The sequence below is a fragment of the Protomyctophum parallelum genome, assembly GCF_964188405.1.
Source record: "Protomyctophum parallelum genome assembly, chromosome: 3".
Classification (NCBI taxonomy): domain Eukaryota; kingdom Metazoa; phylum Chordata; class Actinopteri; order Myctophiformes; family Myctophidae; genus Protomyctophum; species Protomyctophum parallelum.
This window is the reverse complement of record NC_139698.1, coordinates 26,424,881-26,443,832: the sequence shown is the minus strand read 5'-3', so window position 1 is coordinate 26,443,832 and position 18,952 is coordinate 26,424,881. Positions and strand designations below refer to the sequence as shown.

The window sequence follows — 18,952 nt, the reverse complement described above, 5'->3', positions numbered from 1 at the left end:
TTAAAGTTTAACAGGTGACAAATTGAAACATTTATTAGATTTCAAAACAACAACAACAACAGATTGGTATGATCTGAATTTACTATACAGTTAATAGTTGTAATTAAAATTTCATCTCAATCAGTAAACATTTTAAATGCATGACAGCATGACAAAATCAAAAATAATTGATTAAGCTGTCAGAAATAATACATTATTTAATTATCAAACAATTCATTGCTGTCAGTTAATTTGCCACGAGGGTACATTCAGTGCATACCGTAGCTACACAAGCATTACTTCATACATTCAACATTTTGAAGATTGCCATTATGAACATTGAGATGGGGTTTTGAGACAAGTTTGTCTGTCCGACCGCCTGTTGATCAAAAGACAAAGGGAGACACCTGAGAAAGAGTGGAAAAAAAACATTAAAGAAAAGAAAAACCAACAACAACATGAGGCTGCTTTAAGAGTAGAAAAACAATCCTTCAGAACTACAAGCTCTGGGAGCGTGTGTGTGTGTGTGTGTGTGTGTGTGTGTGTGTGTGCGTGCGTGCGTGAGTACGTGTGAGTGTACTGTACGTGTGTGTGTGACTGTGTATGTGTGTGCGTGTGTGTGTGTGTGTGTGTGCACCAGTAGTTCCTTCTTCCCGCTCTTGTGAGAGCTGAATATCCAAGTGGGCCACGGACGGGGCCGGGGGAGGGGCTGGGGGAGGGGTACGGGACCCTGAACCCCAGGAGGTGACTGTGCTGTCACTGGGTGCGAGGAGCTAAAAGGGAGGGAGGGGGTTGTCAAAGTCTTTTTCCTCTGAGAACCCTACAGTAGTCTTGGCTAAACACGTTTGTCCAACTCCTTGCCCTCCCTCTCCTCCCCTTCTTCTTCTTCATCCTCCCACTCCTCCTCCTCCCCTTCATCCTCCTCCTCCTCCTCCTCCTGGAGGGAGGAGAGCGCAAGGACCGTGGCGGAGGGCGAGACAGGGGAGGAGGAGGAGGCGGGGGGCGAGGAGGCGACGGCAGGGCGCGAGGTAGAGGCGGAGGGCTCCTCCCGTAGGGGTGACCCCGCGGTGACCTCCAGCGGAGGAGGGCAGTCTGCCTCCACCGTGGTGACGGTGACGCCTCCGCTCGCGCTGCCGCCGCGGCTCGACGACGTGCTGCCGCCGGGGGACGACTGGGCGGAGTCTCCACCTTTGGAAGGGGAAGGGGAGGGGGAGGAGGAGGCCGGCCCCTTCCCCTCCGCGGAGTCCAACCCCCCGGGAGGCTCCTCCCCCTCCGCCCACATGTCCACCTCGCGGCTCGGGGAGGAGGGGGCGGACGACGACGGGGGAAGCTGCTGGTGCTTCTTGGCCTTGCGGCTGCCGTCTCTGAAGCTGGCCAGGGGCGGGCGGAGCCTCACGCCGCTGCGGGTGGAGCCCTCGATGGCCTTCTGCAGCTGGAGGGTGGAGGAGAGACAAGGAGGTGGTCAAGGATCTGGATCACATGAAGACCCTCTTCTCCCAGATCAGCCTTCTCTAGTCTACACACTCCAACATGTCCTTGTATGTCCTTGTAAATATAGACAATACAGGAGCCATGGCCCCACTATCTAGGGTTAGTATATTAAAATATTATATTGAAAGCTTGATGTGATTTTAATATATAATTCTTCTTCATGAGCTCATCAGATGGTAAAATAATATGGTCATTATAATTTTTACATAAAAAAAAAGCCATGGTCAGTATCATGACAGTATCTTGGTCAACATCATGGTCAGTATCTTGGTCAACATCATGGTCAGACTCAGTATCATGTCAGTATCTTGGTCAACATCATGGTCAGTATCATGTCAGTATCTTGGTCAACATCAAGGTCAGTATCATGTCAGTATCTTGGTCAACATCATGGTCAGTATCTTGGTCAACATCATGGTCAGTATCATGTCTACAATCTTAAAAGGGAGGGGAAAAGCCACATTCTGGCTCCATAGTCAGTGACGACCAGGCACAGGCAGAGATGTGAATGTTCAAGAGGTGTTATTCTCAAAAACCCACACTAGGAAAATAACAAGGAACTTCAAATATACTCTAACACTGACCACATAATTTACGACGCTGACACTGCCATCCCAAATTCAAAAGTGCTGGAGTTTGGACACGCTCGTTGACTATCACTCCACAGCCCATGCCCTTGACGTTATTTAATACAATTTAATAGGACTTTTCTGTTTGGATGAATGGGCTGTCTATGGGAATTTGCACCTAGTTAGCACCTTGCTGGCAAGATGGCAGCCGTCTGCATATTTCTTCCTACACGGATTGTGTTTATAACCACGCCCCCGGGCAAGTTAAGTTTACTGAGGTTAAGGTTAGGGTTAGGGTTAGGTTTAGGTATAGTTTTTTTGAGGTTAGGGTTAGGGTTAGGTATAGGGTGGCCAGACGTCCGGTTTCACGCCGGACAGTCCGGTTTTAGACCCACCTGTCCTCCTCCCACCTCAACCTCTGGCCGGACACATAATTGTCCGGTTTTTTGTGATATACAGTGCTTGTGTCATTACTGTCATTTACGTCGTCTGCCTGGGTATTAAAATCTCCGCAGCGAGCCGGCCACACTGTCTTAAAAAGAGAGAGGCTAGTGGAGACGTTCAGAGTGTTGCCATGTCCGCTTAATTATAAGCGACTTTGGGCTTGTTTTATATAATAGGCTACTAAGCCTAGTCAGGCTTCTTTTGGGCTTGTTTTCATAGACATGGTTGCTTGGTTCTCTTCCAAAACCTGGCAACACTGCCAGTGGGATGGTCGGTATGTTTGTTGTGCTCTCACAATCACTTTAGTATAGTTAATGCAGAGATAAACAAACCAAATATGCCGAAATGAAAAACTACATTTAATGAGCAATGGAGCAAGGAACTCGATATCATAAAGAAAGGGAACATATAGGCTACTGGCATCATTCTATGTCCCACACCGATGACCATAAAACTGTATAAAAAAAACCCACAAGAAAGAGATTAAACATAAAACATATCTAAACATGAAATAAAATAAATTGATTATAAAATTAATGGCCTTTGTGGTACCCTATAATTTAAAAAGGTTAATTTAATTAGCAAATATATGTTCTCTGTGGACATAATGCTGGAGATGATGGTGGTGAAAATCAGGTGCAATAGTAGTAGTAATAATATTAATATATGAGGGGGGGGATCTGGGAGGGGGGTCGGGGGAGCGAGCCCCGCAAAAGTGTCCTCCTTTCTGAGGTCTTGCAGGTGGCCACCCTAGTTAGGTATAGGTATAGTTTTACTGAGGTTAAGGTTAGGGTTAGGGTTAGGTTTAGGCTGTCAATCACAGCGACTGGCCAATCACAGCGCGTCGACTGCACAACCCGTGTAGGCTTTGGTATGTCGCGACAAGGACTAACTAGACACAGGTGAACTGAAACAGACAACACAGGTGACTGGGGTTACAATAATACAGGTAGGTGATCAGGCAAGGCAGGGAACAGCAAACAAGGCAGGAAAACACAGAACATTACTAAAAAAATAAGATGTACTTAGAAAACAACAAACTACCAGAATACAAGACTGAAACAGAACAAGAATACAAGTAAAAGTCAAAAAACGAATAAATAAACACATCTCATTTATCAACCGTGCATACGCCAAAATATGGGTGCACGCCGAAATTACCAACATTTCCGGCATTTACCATTTCCGGCAAAGCTTTAAATTGAACTTGAGTAGGACAAAAAGTCACGTCTGGTCGGCAGCTGTCGTACGCTTTGTCCTTGGCTGTTTTTCTGTCGTACACAAGCGGAGCAGCATTGTCTGAACTGCTGACACGCTGTCACAGGCATCTAAACATATGTTTTCACTCCTAAAATGTTAATATAAAACGGTATGTGTATGTCAAAAAAAGGGAGAGATTTCCAACTTTACAAGTAATTAAAATCTCGCAATTAAAAACAATATATGTTGTATACAATACATGTTTACAATGTATTAGTTTGTGCTTAATGAACCAGTGCTTTACTGGCCTTGTTATGCAAGCGCACTTGTGAGATGATTTGGGAGCGCATGCAGTGATGCAGCATATGTGATTATGATATTATAAAAAAGGCATAAATAGACTGCACGCCTTTATTTCCAAGTGACAATGACAAGCATAGCTTGCCTATTTGCAAGTAGCAGGCTATAGGCGTAAGGGGCTTAATCATTCACCATTTAAATAAGTGCTTTGACAGTTCAGATAAAAGCAAGATCATTTTCGGGGGTCGGGAGGACGGGACCGCGGCGTGCGTCGCCAACACATACCAGCGCAAGCGGCATGCCTTCATCCATATGTTTATGATTCGTTCATCAATGATCAAATCACTACATAAACGTTAATTATGACTGCCTTGATGACATGATAGCCTATCTCTCATGCAGGCATCACTGAGTCACCCACAGGACTTTAATATCACAGCAGTGCGCAGCCTCACGCCTTCGCCGTGCACTGCGCACGAATGGGTAAAATTAATATAGGCCAGCCCAAACGTATTCCATTCATGGCGATGCGATGTCGATGTGTCATGTAGGTGCGTGCGTGCGTGAACATGACAGCAAGGCAAGCGAGGTGAGAGGGAAACAGACAGGGTAGGCCTACAACTTTATTTAATTCATGCAGGTGTTCATTCTTTATTTATTTAACAACACACCAGTTAGATGGGCTTGCAAGTTGCGTGTGCGTGCAGCGTGTGTGCGTCTGTGTGTGTGTGTATGAGAGAGGGGGGTGAGGCGGGCAGAAAGGCACCTTAACCATGGTTTCCAGATCGTATAGCAGTGGTTCAGGTCGCAAAAACGAGGGCGAGGCATGATTTCATAGGGCGTGACAGATAGATTTCAGCCGTCACATTTATTAACGTCAGAACGAAATTAAGGAAGGATCAGCTGTTTGCGATCACTTTATAAATAGCGTGGCGACGTGGGTGTACTACGAAACCTGCACTCGAATCTGTGGCAGATTTTACACTCGATTGATAAATGAGGGCCATACAGTCCAAGGGCAGAGGAGCGACACAGACTATTTGATATTTGCAATACTTGACACATGTAAAAAAAAAAAAAAAAGCCTTAAAGAATCCTGGTTATTTAGCTGACTGAATAATGTATTCTCCATATAATGTTTAGGTCCAGAGTTCCAACCCCGCACTGGGATGACACTTCATGCATACCGGTATTTGTCAGGATTTCCGGCTTAGAGTGCCTTGGCTGATCATCATTTTGGAATATACTCTCACACTGTGTGTATGAAAGTGTACAGTTACAGCAGGTGCATGTTTTATTGGTTACTTTCCACCCCCGCCTATGAGGTCATTCTAGATTAGGATTTAGGATCACAGTTACTGTATATCGTCTGGACACCACGTACGTGGCTCATATATTCCTGACTGCCGGGTGGCCACTGGATATTAAATGGGTACAGAAAGAATCACAGGCTAAGTAATGAGCTCTCAATGGGAAAATATCGAGTTACTAAGGAGAAAATCCAGGGAGATGAGAAGAGACAGCGCGCAACGGCGTAACAGCGTGAATCATAACGCAAACTGCGAAAGCCGTAGGAGAACAACTGGCCATACTGTGAGCATGCGGCCGTGAGCTGTCACGCCACGTTACAAGATCCAGGCTGCTGAGGAAAGGCGTGTGGAAAAAAAACAGACGTGGAAAACACCGCCTGATTTATGATGGACTTACTGTAGCCGTGCGTGATTGTCTTGCGCCGAAAAGAGCTGACCTATAAGCTCTCAAGAACACAGTGTCACTCACAGCTTGTAGATTTTTTGGCTAAGCACGTATATACTGTATCAAGGGGGAGAAATTGAGTGAAGTCACCTCCTGATGACCTGTAAGATGCGAGCCACTTGACCGGTCAGGCTCGGTCAAGTACTCAGATTTCTCTCTTTTACCGCTGACTTATGCCGACTCCAAAATGGGCCGAATATTAATGAAAAGGGCAATTTCTGTCCCTCTAATGTAATATAGATATAATAGATCGACACTAAAATGGAGTCGGTCATTTAAATGATAATTCCATTTGATTTCAAAAGCCTCTATAATCTGATTACTGCGTAGTAAAAACGGATTTCCGACGCTGGCTGTAGCGTAGGGCAGTGGTTCTCAACCAGTGGTCCAGGGACGTAAAATGAACCCAAAATGTTGTTTTTTGTTTTCATTTTACAATCTCAAGAGATCAATTATTTTTAAACCTCTGTATTACATAATTTCAGATGATATTTACACAATTAGAGAATGTAGAAGAATTGAAGAATTGCCTGTCATCTATCTTAACCACATCAATACAGCATGGAATTGTGGACAAAATCTTATCCAAATGATAACAACTCATTCTATGTTTTGGGTCCGAGTGGTGGTCCGTGGCTCAGATGCCGAATAAATGGACCTTGATATGAAAAAGGGCATTACAACAAGGAGCAGTCTGAAACAGACGTGTTGTAGAAAGAGATACAAACAGGATGAAAAAGCTCACCTCTTTCAATGCCACGACGCCCACCAGCTTGCCAATACTGGTCACATAGGCATGGCTGAGACCCAGCAACGAGAACAGAGTGTGGGTCTGAGAGAGAGAGGGAGGGAGACACAGAGAGAGAAAGATAATTTAAAATGTATTTGGTTAAAAGTACAGAACACGCACACACACACACACACACACACACACACACACACACACACACACACACACACACACACACACACACACACACACACACACACACACACACACACACACACACACACACACACATACACTTTGTGTATCTTTGCGAATTCTATGCTAATATTATGCCCAGCTGCAGTGTGATGACACTTAACTGGCTAGCTCCCATAAGTAGCATCCCAGCAGAATGGATGAATCACAGTCAGCGCTCACGCTCTTCTCCTCCTTTTGAACCACTTAAACCCTACGCTTCATTAACCCCCACACTGGTTCCCCAGGGCTCCATCCAGGCCCACACATACATTCTCTCCCTGCACTCTATTCCAAATCTCTTCGTCGACTTGTGACACGTAACGCTGATCGTGAATGTTAATTTGCCCCAAAACAGGGAAGGCATTTAGCAGACGTTCTTCATCCAGAGGGACTTACAGTATAAGCATGGTGAACACATACTATCAAATGCATTAGAGACAGTGTAGTGCCTGAGGATTTCTAGGATCATAAACCAAAAACCTAGCATCGGTCTTTATAAAGGTACAGTATATTCAGTGATTTCACTTCATTCAAATATCACATCTTTTTTTGTTTTGTTGTGATAATCCTCCCTACTATAGAGTGTGCTGACCATATAAGGAGTTCCTCCCTGTCCCCAGTTAACCCCTGGTGGTCAAAAAAACCTTCGGTTTCGTTTTTGGCTAGATGGCAAAGCCTTCATCCAATCAGGATAGAGAGGAGCCCTCCGCCAATCATGATGGTGTGTGTGCTGTTGGCCTGTCGCGTGTCACCCCACTGTAGTGCATGCATGTGCACATCCTGTTACCGGGGCGGACCGGGGGTTTTTCCAAATCACTGAATGCTCCTTTAACAGTATATTAACAAAGAATAATAATAATAATTACGTACATTGCAACTACAGAAACGACTGTATAGGATGCCAGGTCAACAAATGAACCTGGCATGCCATCTGTCTAAATAACATGCTATATAATAATATAAATAACATTTTAACCTTTGCATAGAACTGCACGCTCGTCATGGTCGTCTAAGTGCTACGAGCTAAGGTGATGTCTGAACTGAAGTGAGTCTTCAGATTACGGCTGAGCATTGAGAGTGAGTCTGCAGTTCTCACTGCAATGGGGAGTCAGAGTCTGGGACGTGTGGATCGCTGTCCCGGGTGTTTTAGGGAAGGTTCTAGATGCCTTCATGAAGGAATAATCACATGACTCCTAATTGTGTAATGAATGGCTGCACAACATGGCGTCCGGGTGCGAGGCGCAGGGGTCAGGGGTCACCTTGTGTAGCGAAGTTCTCTCCACCAGCTGAAAGGGGGAGGGGTCTATCCGGATCTGATCCATATCCATTGGCTTGTCCAGCACCTCCTCTTCCCAGGCTTTAGTCTGCACGGGCCAATCACACGCGTGCGAGAGAGAGAGAGAGACAGAAAGAGAGATTGGAGGTGGGCTCGGATGGTAAACAGAGTGATTGGTTGTTATGGATCGGTATATTGTTTGATCATCTGATGGCTGGCTATGTGGAGATTCTATATGTGGATAAGGTTGCTTACCTCTTCTGGAGTCATGGTGGGGTCAGTCAACGCAGGAGGACTGACCTCCTGGGAAGAGAGAATGAGAACAAGAACATGAACATAAGTCTTCAACACTGTTACAAACACACACGCACACAAAAAGCCTATTCTGGGGGAAACATTTGCCAAAAATATATTTACCAAATATTTTTGGTGAAGAGATTTGGTGTAGATGCAAAATAAAATAAAATAAAAACGGTCCGAGTAGGCTATATAAATAATCCAAGTCCGTTTCGATAGGACCTGGGTTTAGACCACCCACCTCCATGCAAACAAGCATGAAAGCATCAAGGCTGCCTTGTCATCACTCTGTAATACTCTGACTCAGCCCTGTCACTCTGTAATACTCTGACTCAACCCTGTCACTCTGTAATACTCTGACTCAACCCTGTCACTCTGTAATACTCTGACTCAGCCCTGTCACTCTGTAATACTCTGACTCAGCCCTGTCACTCTGTAATACTCTGACTCAACCCTGTCACTCTGTAATACTCTGACTCAGCCCTGTCACTCTGTAATACTCTGACTCAGCCCTGTCACTCTGTAATACTCTGACTCAGCCCTGTCACTCTGTAATACTCTGACTCAACCCTGTCACTCTGTAATACTCTGACTCAGCCCTGTCACTCTGTAATACTCTGACTCAGCCCTGTCACTCTGTAATACTCTGACTCAGCCCTGTCACTCTGTAATACTCTGACTCAGCCCTGTCACTCTGTAATACTCTGACTCAAACCTGTCACTCTGTAATACTCTGACTCAACCCTGTCACTATGTAATACTCTGACTCAACCATGAGTCCATCTGCCAACAAACCCTTCATCATCAGACAGACAGAGAGAGAGACAGGGAGAGAGATACGGTGAAGTTAAGTGGATAATGATGTCCAAACCAGAGGGAAGAGAACATTTGTGAGAAATCATACACCGCAAGAGAACACAAACATTCTGTTGTACACACACAAAGCTAATGAGATGACAATAAGTAAAGAAAGGCGCGCACACACACAATTGCGCACGCACGCGTGCACACACACACACACACACACACACACACACACACACACACACACACACACACACACACACACACACACACACACACACACACACACACACACACACACACACACACACACACACACACACACAGAAGGGCTCAGCCACTGAGACGTGACAAAGATTGTCAGAGACAGAGCAACAGAGAGTCAGTCAAGAGACAGGCGGTCTGTTCAAACAGCTGTACGGGGCTTTTCTAAATGTCTGCGCCGGTGCCCCCTGGTGGTTTGATGGACGCATCCATCACGGGATGTGTCAACTCCCCATCAGAGCGACTGCCATGTCACACATATCATGTCATCGCTGCCTCCCTCCTCCCTACCGAGGAGGAGAGCCTGATCCCTCGGAGAAGAGCAGACATCCAAGCTCGCCGTGCGTCGCGGGCGCAACGTGCCGTGAGCTTGCAGATCGGCTCTTTTTGGCACGCAGCACCATCGGGTGACAAAGCATACAGCAAATCAGACTTTAAGCTCCTGTCTGTCCCGCTTCAGTCATCTGATATGGCATCAGTGACGTGTTAATCCTGCTATTCATCGCGGTTAAGATAAAGGCCATACAATGCCGAATCTTGCTTCAAGGACAACGGGCTTTCGTGACATGTGACATTTTGCCGGACACTTTTATCTCAAGTGGGCCATACGAAACCAAGGGTGCATGCTGGAATGTACAGGATGTAGAAACAACGTATCTCCATATTTCATATTTGTATGTTTTCTTTTTACCCGATTTTAAACTTCGCTGTAAGACAGTGTCACTCAAAAGTAGTAAAAAATTAAAATAGCCAATCTACAAGCTCACACTGCCTTGCGTCGTAGCGAGTTCTGAGCTTGCAGATCTGCTACTTTCACCGTTTTTTAATCCTGGACTCCACTGCAAAATGCAAATATTATTGAATACCGTATATTGACCGTACAGCACTTTTGGAGCCAAGTATTAGCCACTATTATTACGTATTATTCATATTAACAGGTGCATAGATCTTAAAAGTAAAACATATCATGATACTGTACAGTAGGGAATATATATGACCCACACACTGTTCAAAATGCACATAAATGTACTGTACAAAAAAAATACCATGGGAAGGGAAGCACTAAGAATCCTGGACTCCACTGCAAATATGAAATCCAAAAGAACACTTGTCGCGCTGAGCATTAGTCACTGTGATTAAGTATTATTCACCCTTAGACGAGTCTCTCGAATTCATGATAGGGTATTGACCCACACACTGGTCCAATGCACACAGGGACATGCAGAGGGCTGAAATCCAGTAAGAGGGCACTTTTGGATAAAAATAGCAGATTTTCAGGGGGCAACCCAGCACTCTTTAGCTAGTGGATCTTTAGCTAGTGGAGATGCGGTGTACGACATGGCTTTCGAAATTTGTTCAACACAAAATGCTGCGTTCAAGTTCAGGAGACTTTGGGAAAAAGCAATTACCCTGAATGCAGACTTTTGGTATGGCATGGAAAGGAAAGGAGGGGCATGTGCATTTCTTTCACCATAGTAAATCCTGCATTTGTGGTCTGGAAAGGCCAGTTGTTTTTCACTACAGACGGGTAAAAGGGAGGGAGGGCAGAATCCATTTGGCCGGTGCGATGGGTCGGCCGGTCCGTGGGTGGGCCGGCCGGCCGACCCACCCACGGACCGGCCGACCCATCGCACCAGCCGACGGGCCGGCCGGTACAAATGGATTCTGCCCTTGCTGGTAAAAGGGCAGGGGCTGAAGCCCCCGTTGATGTCTACGGTACAATCCTATCCGTTTCTTCCTCGATCTCAAAATGACATCCATGGGTACCTACAGGTATCTATGTTAGACACACCCACAGACACACCCCCAGATTCTCAGCCACACCCACAGGTTTATTGTGGAGTGTGGAGTAGCTATTCAACCACCAGGTGGCGTCGGCCCATGATGAGCAGAGCTATTAAGTCTTAATAGCAGGGACCCCCTTAGCTGAGAAAGATGAAGCAGGGACCCCCTTAGCTGAGATAGAGATGAAGCAGGGACCCCCTTAGCTGAGAAAGATGAAGCAGGGACCCCCTTAGCTGAGAGAGATGAAGCAGGGACCCCCTTAGCTGAGATAGAGATGAAGCAGGGACCCCCTTAGCTGAGAGAGATGAAGCAGGGACCCCCCTTAGCTGAGAGAGATGAAGCAGGGACCCCCTTAGCTGAGAGAGATGAAGCAGGGACCCCCTTAGCTGAGAGAGAGATGAAGCAGGGACCCCCCTTAGCTGAGAGAGAGATGAAGCAGGGACCCCCTTAGCTGAGAGAGATGAAGCAGGGACCCCCCTTAGCTGAGAGAGATATGAAGCAGGGACCCCCTTAGCTGAGAGAGATGAAGCAGGGACCCCCTTAGCTGAGAGAGATATGAAGCAGGGACCCCCTTAGCTGAGAGAGAGATGAAGCAGGGACCCCCTTAGCTGAAAGAGAGATGAAGCAGGGACCCCCTTAGCTGAGAGAGATGAAGCAGGGACCCCCTTAGCTGAGAGAGAGATGAAGCAGGGACCCCCTTAGCCGAGAGAGAGATGAAGCAGGGACCCCTTAGCTGAGAGAGAGATGAAGCAGGGACCCCCTTAGCTGAGAGAGATGAAGCAGGGACCCCCTTAGCTGAGAGAGATGAAGCAGGGACCCCCTTAGCTGAGAGAGAGATGAAGCAGGGACCCCCTTAGCTGAGAGAGAGATGAAGCAGGGACCCCTTAGCTGAGAGAGAGATGAAGCAGGGACCCCCCTTAGCTGAGAGAGATATGAAGCAGGGACCCCCTTAGCAGAGAGATGAAGCTACCCCCTTAGTGCATTTAAATAAGTGGTTCTCAACCAGTGGTCCGGGGACCACCAGTGGTCCTTGAGGGGGTTCCAGGTGGTCCGGGGACCACCAGTGGTCCTTGAGGTGGTTCCAGGTGGTCCGGGGACCACCAGTGGCCCTCGAGGGGGTTCCAGGTGGTCCGGGGACCACCAGTGGTCCTTGAGGGGGTTCCAGGTGGTCCGGGGACCACCAGTGGTCCTTGGGGGGGTTCCAGGTGGTCCGGGGACCACCAGTGGTCCTTGGGGGGGTTCCAGGTGGTCTGGGGACCACCAGTGGTCCTTGGGGGGATTCCAGGTGGTCCCCATATGCAGCCTAAATGATGGAGCGTTGGTAACCAAATGGTTACCAACTGTCATCTGGGGCAATATTACTTAAGAGTAATATGTTTACTTTACTTATTACTCATTAGAAATAGTAATACTATGACATTACTTATTACTTGGAATCAAGAGTAATATAGTTACATATTACTTTATATTACTTTTCAACCGGGCCCCTTCCACCCACTAAATAAGCCAGCTCTTTTTACAACTGAATCCAATTCATTGGAATAATCAGCCAAACTGTATAATTACAGCATGTAAAACAAAATATTCAACAAAGAACCTTTTTTGCATGGTGGGGAACATAGAACCTGGGGAACATAGTTACGCTCCCAACAAGAATTGAACTGGCACAATATATCTTGTAATTTTTTTTGAGAGGACTCCCTGTTCTGAGGACCCCCAAAGTAATCATATTTGAACTGGGGATCCCCCACCCAGACAAGCAACAGAATGGTTCCACAGATAAATATTGTGAAAATAGCCAATCTACAAGCTCGTTGTGAACTTGTAGATCGGCTATTTTCACCAGTTTGACCAGTTTTTATAGCATGGTTTGCACTGGGCGCAGTAGGCTATGCACAGGAGGAGAGGAGAGGAGAGCAAAGACTCAAAAAAGGAGGGGAGGAGACCTGTACCGCCTCGCCTGTGTGTGTGTAATCTAAATAAACTGTAAATGTAAAAGTAAATAGAAATAAAGTGTGGGCAAATGTCGACTTCCCTCGGGATAGGTATTATTACTGTAATGTAGATGATACTCGGGGGGGAACACCTTTTTCTTTTAAAGAAAACTTTTTTTTACACCAGCGTCGGTGTCTGTGCGCGACAGATTTCAGTTGTGCTCGAGAGCCCGTGCGGGCGCACGTTAGGGGGAACATTGTATATGTCTGTTTGTTGTCCCTGCAGAGTGCAGATCCGTCCTGCGCAGCGGTGGGGAGCGTTCCCTACGCTCTCCACCCTTGGCCGCCTACTCCCATCCTGCGCCTCTCGCCTGAGCATAAAGCCCAACGGAAGACTGCGTTCCAGGCCGCTGTCAGTCTGTCATTTTGTTCCTAGAGTAGGGAAGTGACAGCGCGCCCTCCGTGCAGGGAAGAGAATTCAATCTGTACAAAAGCTTTTTATAGACCTATTTGGCTATTTACTTTCTGTTGGCTGTTGCCATGTCTCTATGAGACATGGCAACAGCCTCGTTTTGCGTCTCTTCTTTGTTAAAATGTTGAGATTAGAAACGGCCATAATTCTTTCATTTCTCAACCTTAAAAATAAATAAAAACATCTCCATAATCCGTGGGAAGTTTGCTTTCATATGCTGTATCACACCCGATTCAAGTCTTCAATAAAATGCAATAAAATGCTAAAAACGTTGATATTAGCCTATATAAACACTCATGGTTCTCTCATTTCTCAACCGTGGTGTGTGCCGGTATGGAACGCAGGAGGATAAAATAAAACAGTAATTATAAGAGCTCATAATAAATATTAATAGACCATGAAACCATGAATGTACTATGAAGCAGATTTATTTGTCCAACCAAAAAGAACAGTAGGCCTACAGCAAAAAATAAACAAAAAGTAACAATAATCATATCTTCAGTACAGTAGGCTATACACATTGATTGAAATAAAAATCACACAAAAAAAAGCAAACTATGCATGCATACGGTATAGGCTATTCACTGTCTGTTAGTCCAATCCCTTCTTTTACGGAGATTGTCATTAATCTCAGTAACAATGGCTTGTCTGTCTATAATGCAGGTATTATTTCGTCGTTGAGATAGTACTTTTCCTTACAAGAGTTCAAAATGTACTGTTTTAGATTGTGCGGTAGTATGGATTTCTTCCCGGTACCATTCCAGTTAACTCTTTTCACCCAGGACTGATACAAATGTAGAGGAGTCACATAACTAAACAATAGTGAAGCATAACGTACTGGACGGCCTCCCTGCAGCCCTACTAAGCGACTGATTTCGGCTTGTTGGTGGTGAGAGATTTCACACAACCTGATGTCTGCCAGTTGTTTTGGGAAAGCAGAATAACCAGTTCCTTCTCCTCACTCATTTGCACATGCATTCACAGCGTAAACAAATTAGGAGGGAAGGATGTAGCATAATGGTAATGACCTGTGTTAGGTTTACATGCATGCGCACCCCCCCCCCCCCCCCCCACACACACACACACACACACACAATTCAATTCAAAGGGCTTTATTGGCACACACACACAGCTGAAGTGCTCGTCTTGGGGTTGGAAACCCCCCACTCCGCTCTCCTCTCCCCCAGGCCACGAGCGAAACTCTCCGGGCATTTTTTTTAAATAGCGGCTCTGTATGTAATGTTAATGTTGATTTAGCAAGAGCATACCGTAGAAATACAATTGTATATATCCAGCACGTCCGCATGCATATCATACAACTGATATAATATCAATTATTGATCTCTCTCGCGCGCGCACACACACACACACACAGTTTCCCCCCAAAGTGGCCAAACATTCGCCGAGAAGAGGGGAGGAGAAGCAGCCAGTCGTCGTGTGTTTCTCAGAGTGCTTTTAACCAGGCTGCAATTCATAAATAGATCCTCCGAGGCGACGTTGCATAGACTATCAGTGAAAACACACACACACACACACACACACAAAGCGTCTAGTGGTGACATGTGCTCCGCTTCTGCGAGCGGCCGTGTGTGCGTCCTCGCAAACAGCGAAAATAGCCGATCTGCATGAGGAATAGGCTAGCAGCACTCTCGTCGGGAGATATCCTACGAGTAGGGCAACCAAATCGCATAATCAACCGCAAGTGTCTGCTTACTCATAGTAAGTGTTTTCAGTCAGGGTGGTGGTCCCCAGGTTGATTTTCAGTCAGGGTGGTGGTCCCCAGGTTGATTCTCAGTCAGGGTGGTGGTCCCCAGGTTGATTTTCAGTCAGGGTGGTGGTCCCCAGGTTGATTCTCAGTCAGGGTGGTGGTCCCCAGGTTAATTTTCAGTCAGGGTGGTGGTCCCCAGGTTGATTTTCAGTCAGGGTGGTGGTCCCCAGGTTGATTCTCAGTCAGGGTGGTGGTCCCCATGTTGATTCTCAGTCAGGGTGGTGGTCCCCAGGTTGATTCTCAGTCAGGGTGGTGGTCCCCAGGTAGATTCTCAGTCAGGGTGGTGGTCCCCAGGTTGATTCTCAGTCAGGGTGGTGGTCCCCAGGTTAAGTTTCAGTCAGGGTGGTGGTCCCCAGGTTGATTCTCAGTCAGGGTGGTGGTCCCCAGGTTGATTCTCAGTCAGGGTGGTGGTCCCCAGGTTGATTCTCAGTCAGGGTGGTGGTCCCCAGGTTGATTTTCAGTCAGGGTGGTGGTCCCCAGGTTGATTCTCAGTCAGGGTGGTGGTCCCCAGGTTAAGTTTCAGTCAGGGTGGTGGTCCCCAGGTTGATTCTCAGTCAGGGTGGTGGTCCCCAGGTTGATTCTCAGTCAGGGTGGTGGTCCCCAGGTTAATTTTCAGTCAGGGTGGTGGTCCCCAGGTTGATTTTCAGTCAGGGTGGTGGTCCCCAGGTTGATTCTCAGTCAGGGTGGTGGTCCCCAGGTTAAGTTTCAGTCAGGGTGGTGGTCCCCAGGTTGATTCTCAGTCAGGGTGGTGGTCCCCAGGTTAAGTTTCAGTCAGGGTGGTGGTCCCCAGGTTGATTCTCAGTCAGGGTGGTGGTCCCCAGGTTGATTCTCAGTCAGGGTGGTGGTCCCCAGGTTGATTTTCAGTCAGGGTGGTGGTCCCCATGTTGATTCTCAGTCAGGGTGGTGGTCCCCAGGTTGATTCTCAGTCAGGGTGGTGGTCCCCAGGTTGATTCTCAGTCAGGGTGGTGGTCCCCAGGTTAAGTTTCAGTCAGGGTGGTGGTCCCCAGGTTGATTCTCAGTCAGGGTGGTGGTCCCCAGGTTGATTCTCAGTCAGGGTGGTGGTCCCCAGGTTAATTTTCAGTCAGGGTGGTGGTCCCCAGGTTGATTTTCAGTCAGGGTGGTGGTCCCCAGGTTGATTCTCAGTCAGGGTGGTGGTCCCCAGGTTAAGTTTCAGTCAGGGTGGTGGTCCCCAGGTTGATTCTCAGTCAGGGTGGTGGTCCCCAGGTTGATTCTCAGTCAGGGTGGTGGTCCCCAGGTTAAGTTTCAGTCAGGGTGGTGGTCCCCAGGTTGATTCTCAGTCAGGGTGGTGGTCCCCAGGTTGATTCTCAGTCAGGGTGGTGGTCCCCAGGTTGATTTTCAGTCAGGGTGGTGGTCCCCAGGTTGATTCTCAGTCAGGGTGGTGGTCCCCAGGTTAATTTTCAGTCAGGGTGGTGGTCCCCAGGTTGATTTTCAGTCAGGGTGGTGGTCCCCAGGTTGATTCTCAGTCAGGGTGGTGGTCCCCAGGTTAATTGTCAGTCAGGGTGGTGGTCCCCAGGTTGATTCTCAGTCAGGGTGGTGGTCCCCAGGTTAAGTTTCAGTCAGGGTGGTGGTCCCTGGTTCATAATCAGTTGAAAACCCCTGGATTAAACCTTAGACTTGTTTTATTACTCTTAAACAGATACAGGCTTTGAGAAAGCATATTCAAAGAGCCTAGTGACAGTCAGGGGTAAATATAAACTGTTACTGACTTACTCCTGATGACATCACAAAACCATTGAAAAGATCCTATTTTGGCATGCATGGTAAACCTATTAATTTAAGTTTTTATATTTAAATGATATTAAGAAAGTCACTCACCATTCCACAGTGGTGGAAAGTAAGTGCATTTACTTAAGTACTGTACAATTTTGAGGCATTTGTACTTTACTTTAGTATTCATGAATTCCAATACTTTTACTTCTACTCCACTACATCTCAGAGGCAAATATTGTTGCTCTGGCCTCTGTCCTACTGTCCTACTGCCACCTACTGTCCGTTTATTATATTACACAGTGGGTGAAAAAAACACACCCCTTAAGACTAAACCACACCCATCAGAGGTGTGGCTTCCAGAGGTACCCAGGTTCTTTAAAAAACCTATAGGTACCTCTAGGTACTGGCCTGGTACAGACGAAGGGGACAGTACTGTATGTGTGCACGTCCCTGAATGCACATACATAAACTACATCCAGAAGCATAATTTGTCCAGTGCTCACTTTTGCTCACTATTGCAAAGGGCAAACTGAGAATAAGGATGACATCCCACCATCGCCATGCAGTTACAGCACATGGCAAATATAACGGTATCATTCTATCTGGACCCCTTATTTTCACCAAACAACAGCATCTATGAATCATGAGTGATATGCCAGCAGAAAATGCCGCGCTTTCAAGCTTTTCAGCTTACCCAACGTTGGCTGGATTATTGCGTTGACCTGACACTGATCTTCAAGTTTCAGGTGAGGATGTGGGGTTATGATGCCTGACAGTGAAGTTGGACCCTTTGCTGCATGTCACTCCTCCTGCTCTCTACTCTTTTCTCTGTTCTCTCCACTATTATATCTGTCAAATAAAGGCCCAGAAAAGAAAATGCAATGAGGCCGCCTGTGTCAGCCAAGGGCTTTTAGAATGATCCAAACCTTTTACTCCTGTTCGGTGGCTCTCTCTCCAGAGGCATAATATAACCCGTAACCTTGGCAATGATAGTGCCATCCTTGTAGCCTTTGAGCTAAACAAGGAAACAAAGCTCTAATTAGTCTCACCCTCCTCGAGCTACACAAGCAAGCACTTGCTTGACAATGCCACACTCGGCCCACTGAGCAACGCTGGGAATTGAACACTCAACCCTCGCTGTGTCAATGAAGTGTTTACATATAGCTATACAACAGTGGGGCAGCCATATGCCAATATCTGAATGGGCAGCGATACCGCCTGGGAATCCCAAGGTCCCCCAGTTCGCCCCCCCCCTCCCCCGGTACACCCAGTCCTTCTCAATTCCCCCCTGAGCAAGACATTAAACCCCTAACTGCTCCCAAGTTGCTGTATTAATAGCTGGCCACTGCTCTTACTAGTTAGGACGGGTAAATGCAGAGGACAATTTTCACGTATGAGCAGTGACAAATACCAAAACGTCAACTATACAGAGGACAAAAGGATTGTATAGCCACATTTACCACATGTATACTCCTTCGATGACATTCTCCCATTTCCCAAAGACAATTGGAAACTTTTTGGAATGGCTGATTTGCATAATATAAGAAAGAGCGTGAGTCATAGCATAGTCATAGACAGAAGGCTCACACTTCGAGCCAAGCCGATATGAGAGCAGAATGCTAAATGTGAAGTGCCTGCCAGCGGCTATGTAACCACCACTTGGATTAGCAGCATGCTTGTACCCACTGAGTGGTGCAGGAGTGTTGAGTCTACCTGGGTTTACCCACTGAGTGGTGCAGGAGTGTTGAGTCTACCTGGGTTTACCCACTGAGTGGTGCAGGAGTGTTGTTGAGTCTACCTGGGTTTACCCACTGAGTGGTGCAGGAGTGTTGTTGAGTCTACCTGGGTTTACCCACTGAGTGGTGCAGGAGTGTTGAGTCTACCTGGGTGTACCCACTGAGTGGTGCAGGAGTGTT

At 46.8% G+C, this 18,952-nt stretch overlaps 1 protein-coding gene across 3 annotated transcripts in view; it reads right to left on the bottom strand.

The window, feature by feature from the left end:
* clcn1b (chloride channel, voltage-sensitive 1b) overlaps positions 1-18,952 on the bottom strand; it is a 71,907-nt gene continuing 52,955 nt past the window's right edge. For all 3 annotated transcript variants that reach the window (XM_083761839.1, XM_083761838.1, XM_083761837.1), the window contains exons 20-23: positions 8,237-8,284; positions 7,965-8,069; positions 6,484-6,570; positions 1-1,411 (exon numbers count right to left, since the gene is read on the bottom strand). In XM_083761839.1, the coding sequence (XP_083617965.1) occupies positions 815-1,411; positions 6,484-6,570; positions 7,965-8,069; positions 8,237-8,284 (837 nt within the window). In that variant the 3' untranslated portion in view covers positions 1-814. The remainder of the gene's footprint in view (positions 1,412-6,483; positions 6,571-7,964; positions 8,070-8,236; positions 8,285-18,952) is intronic.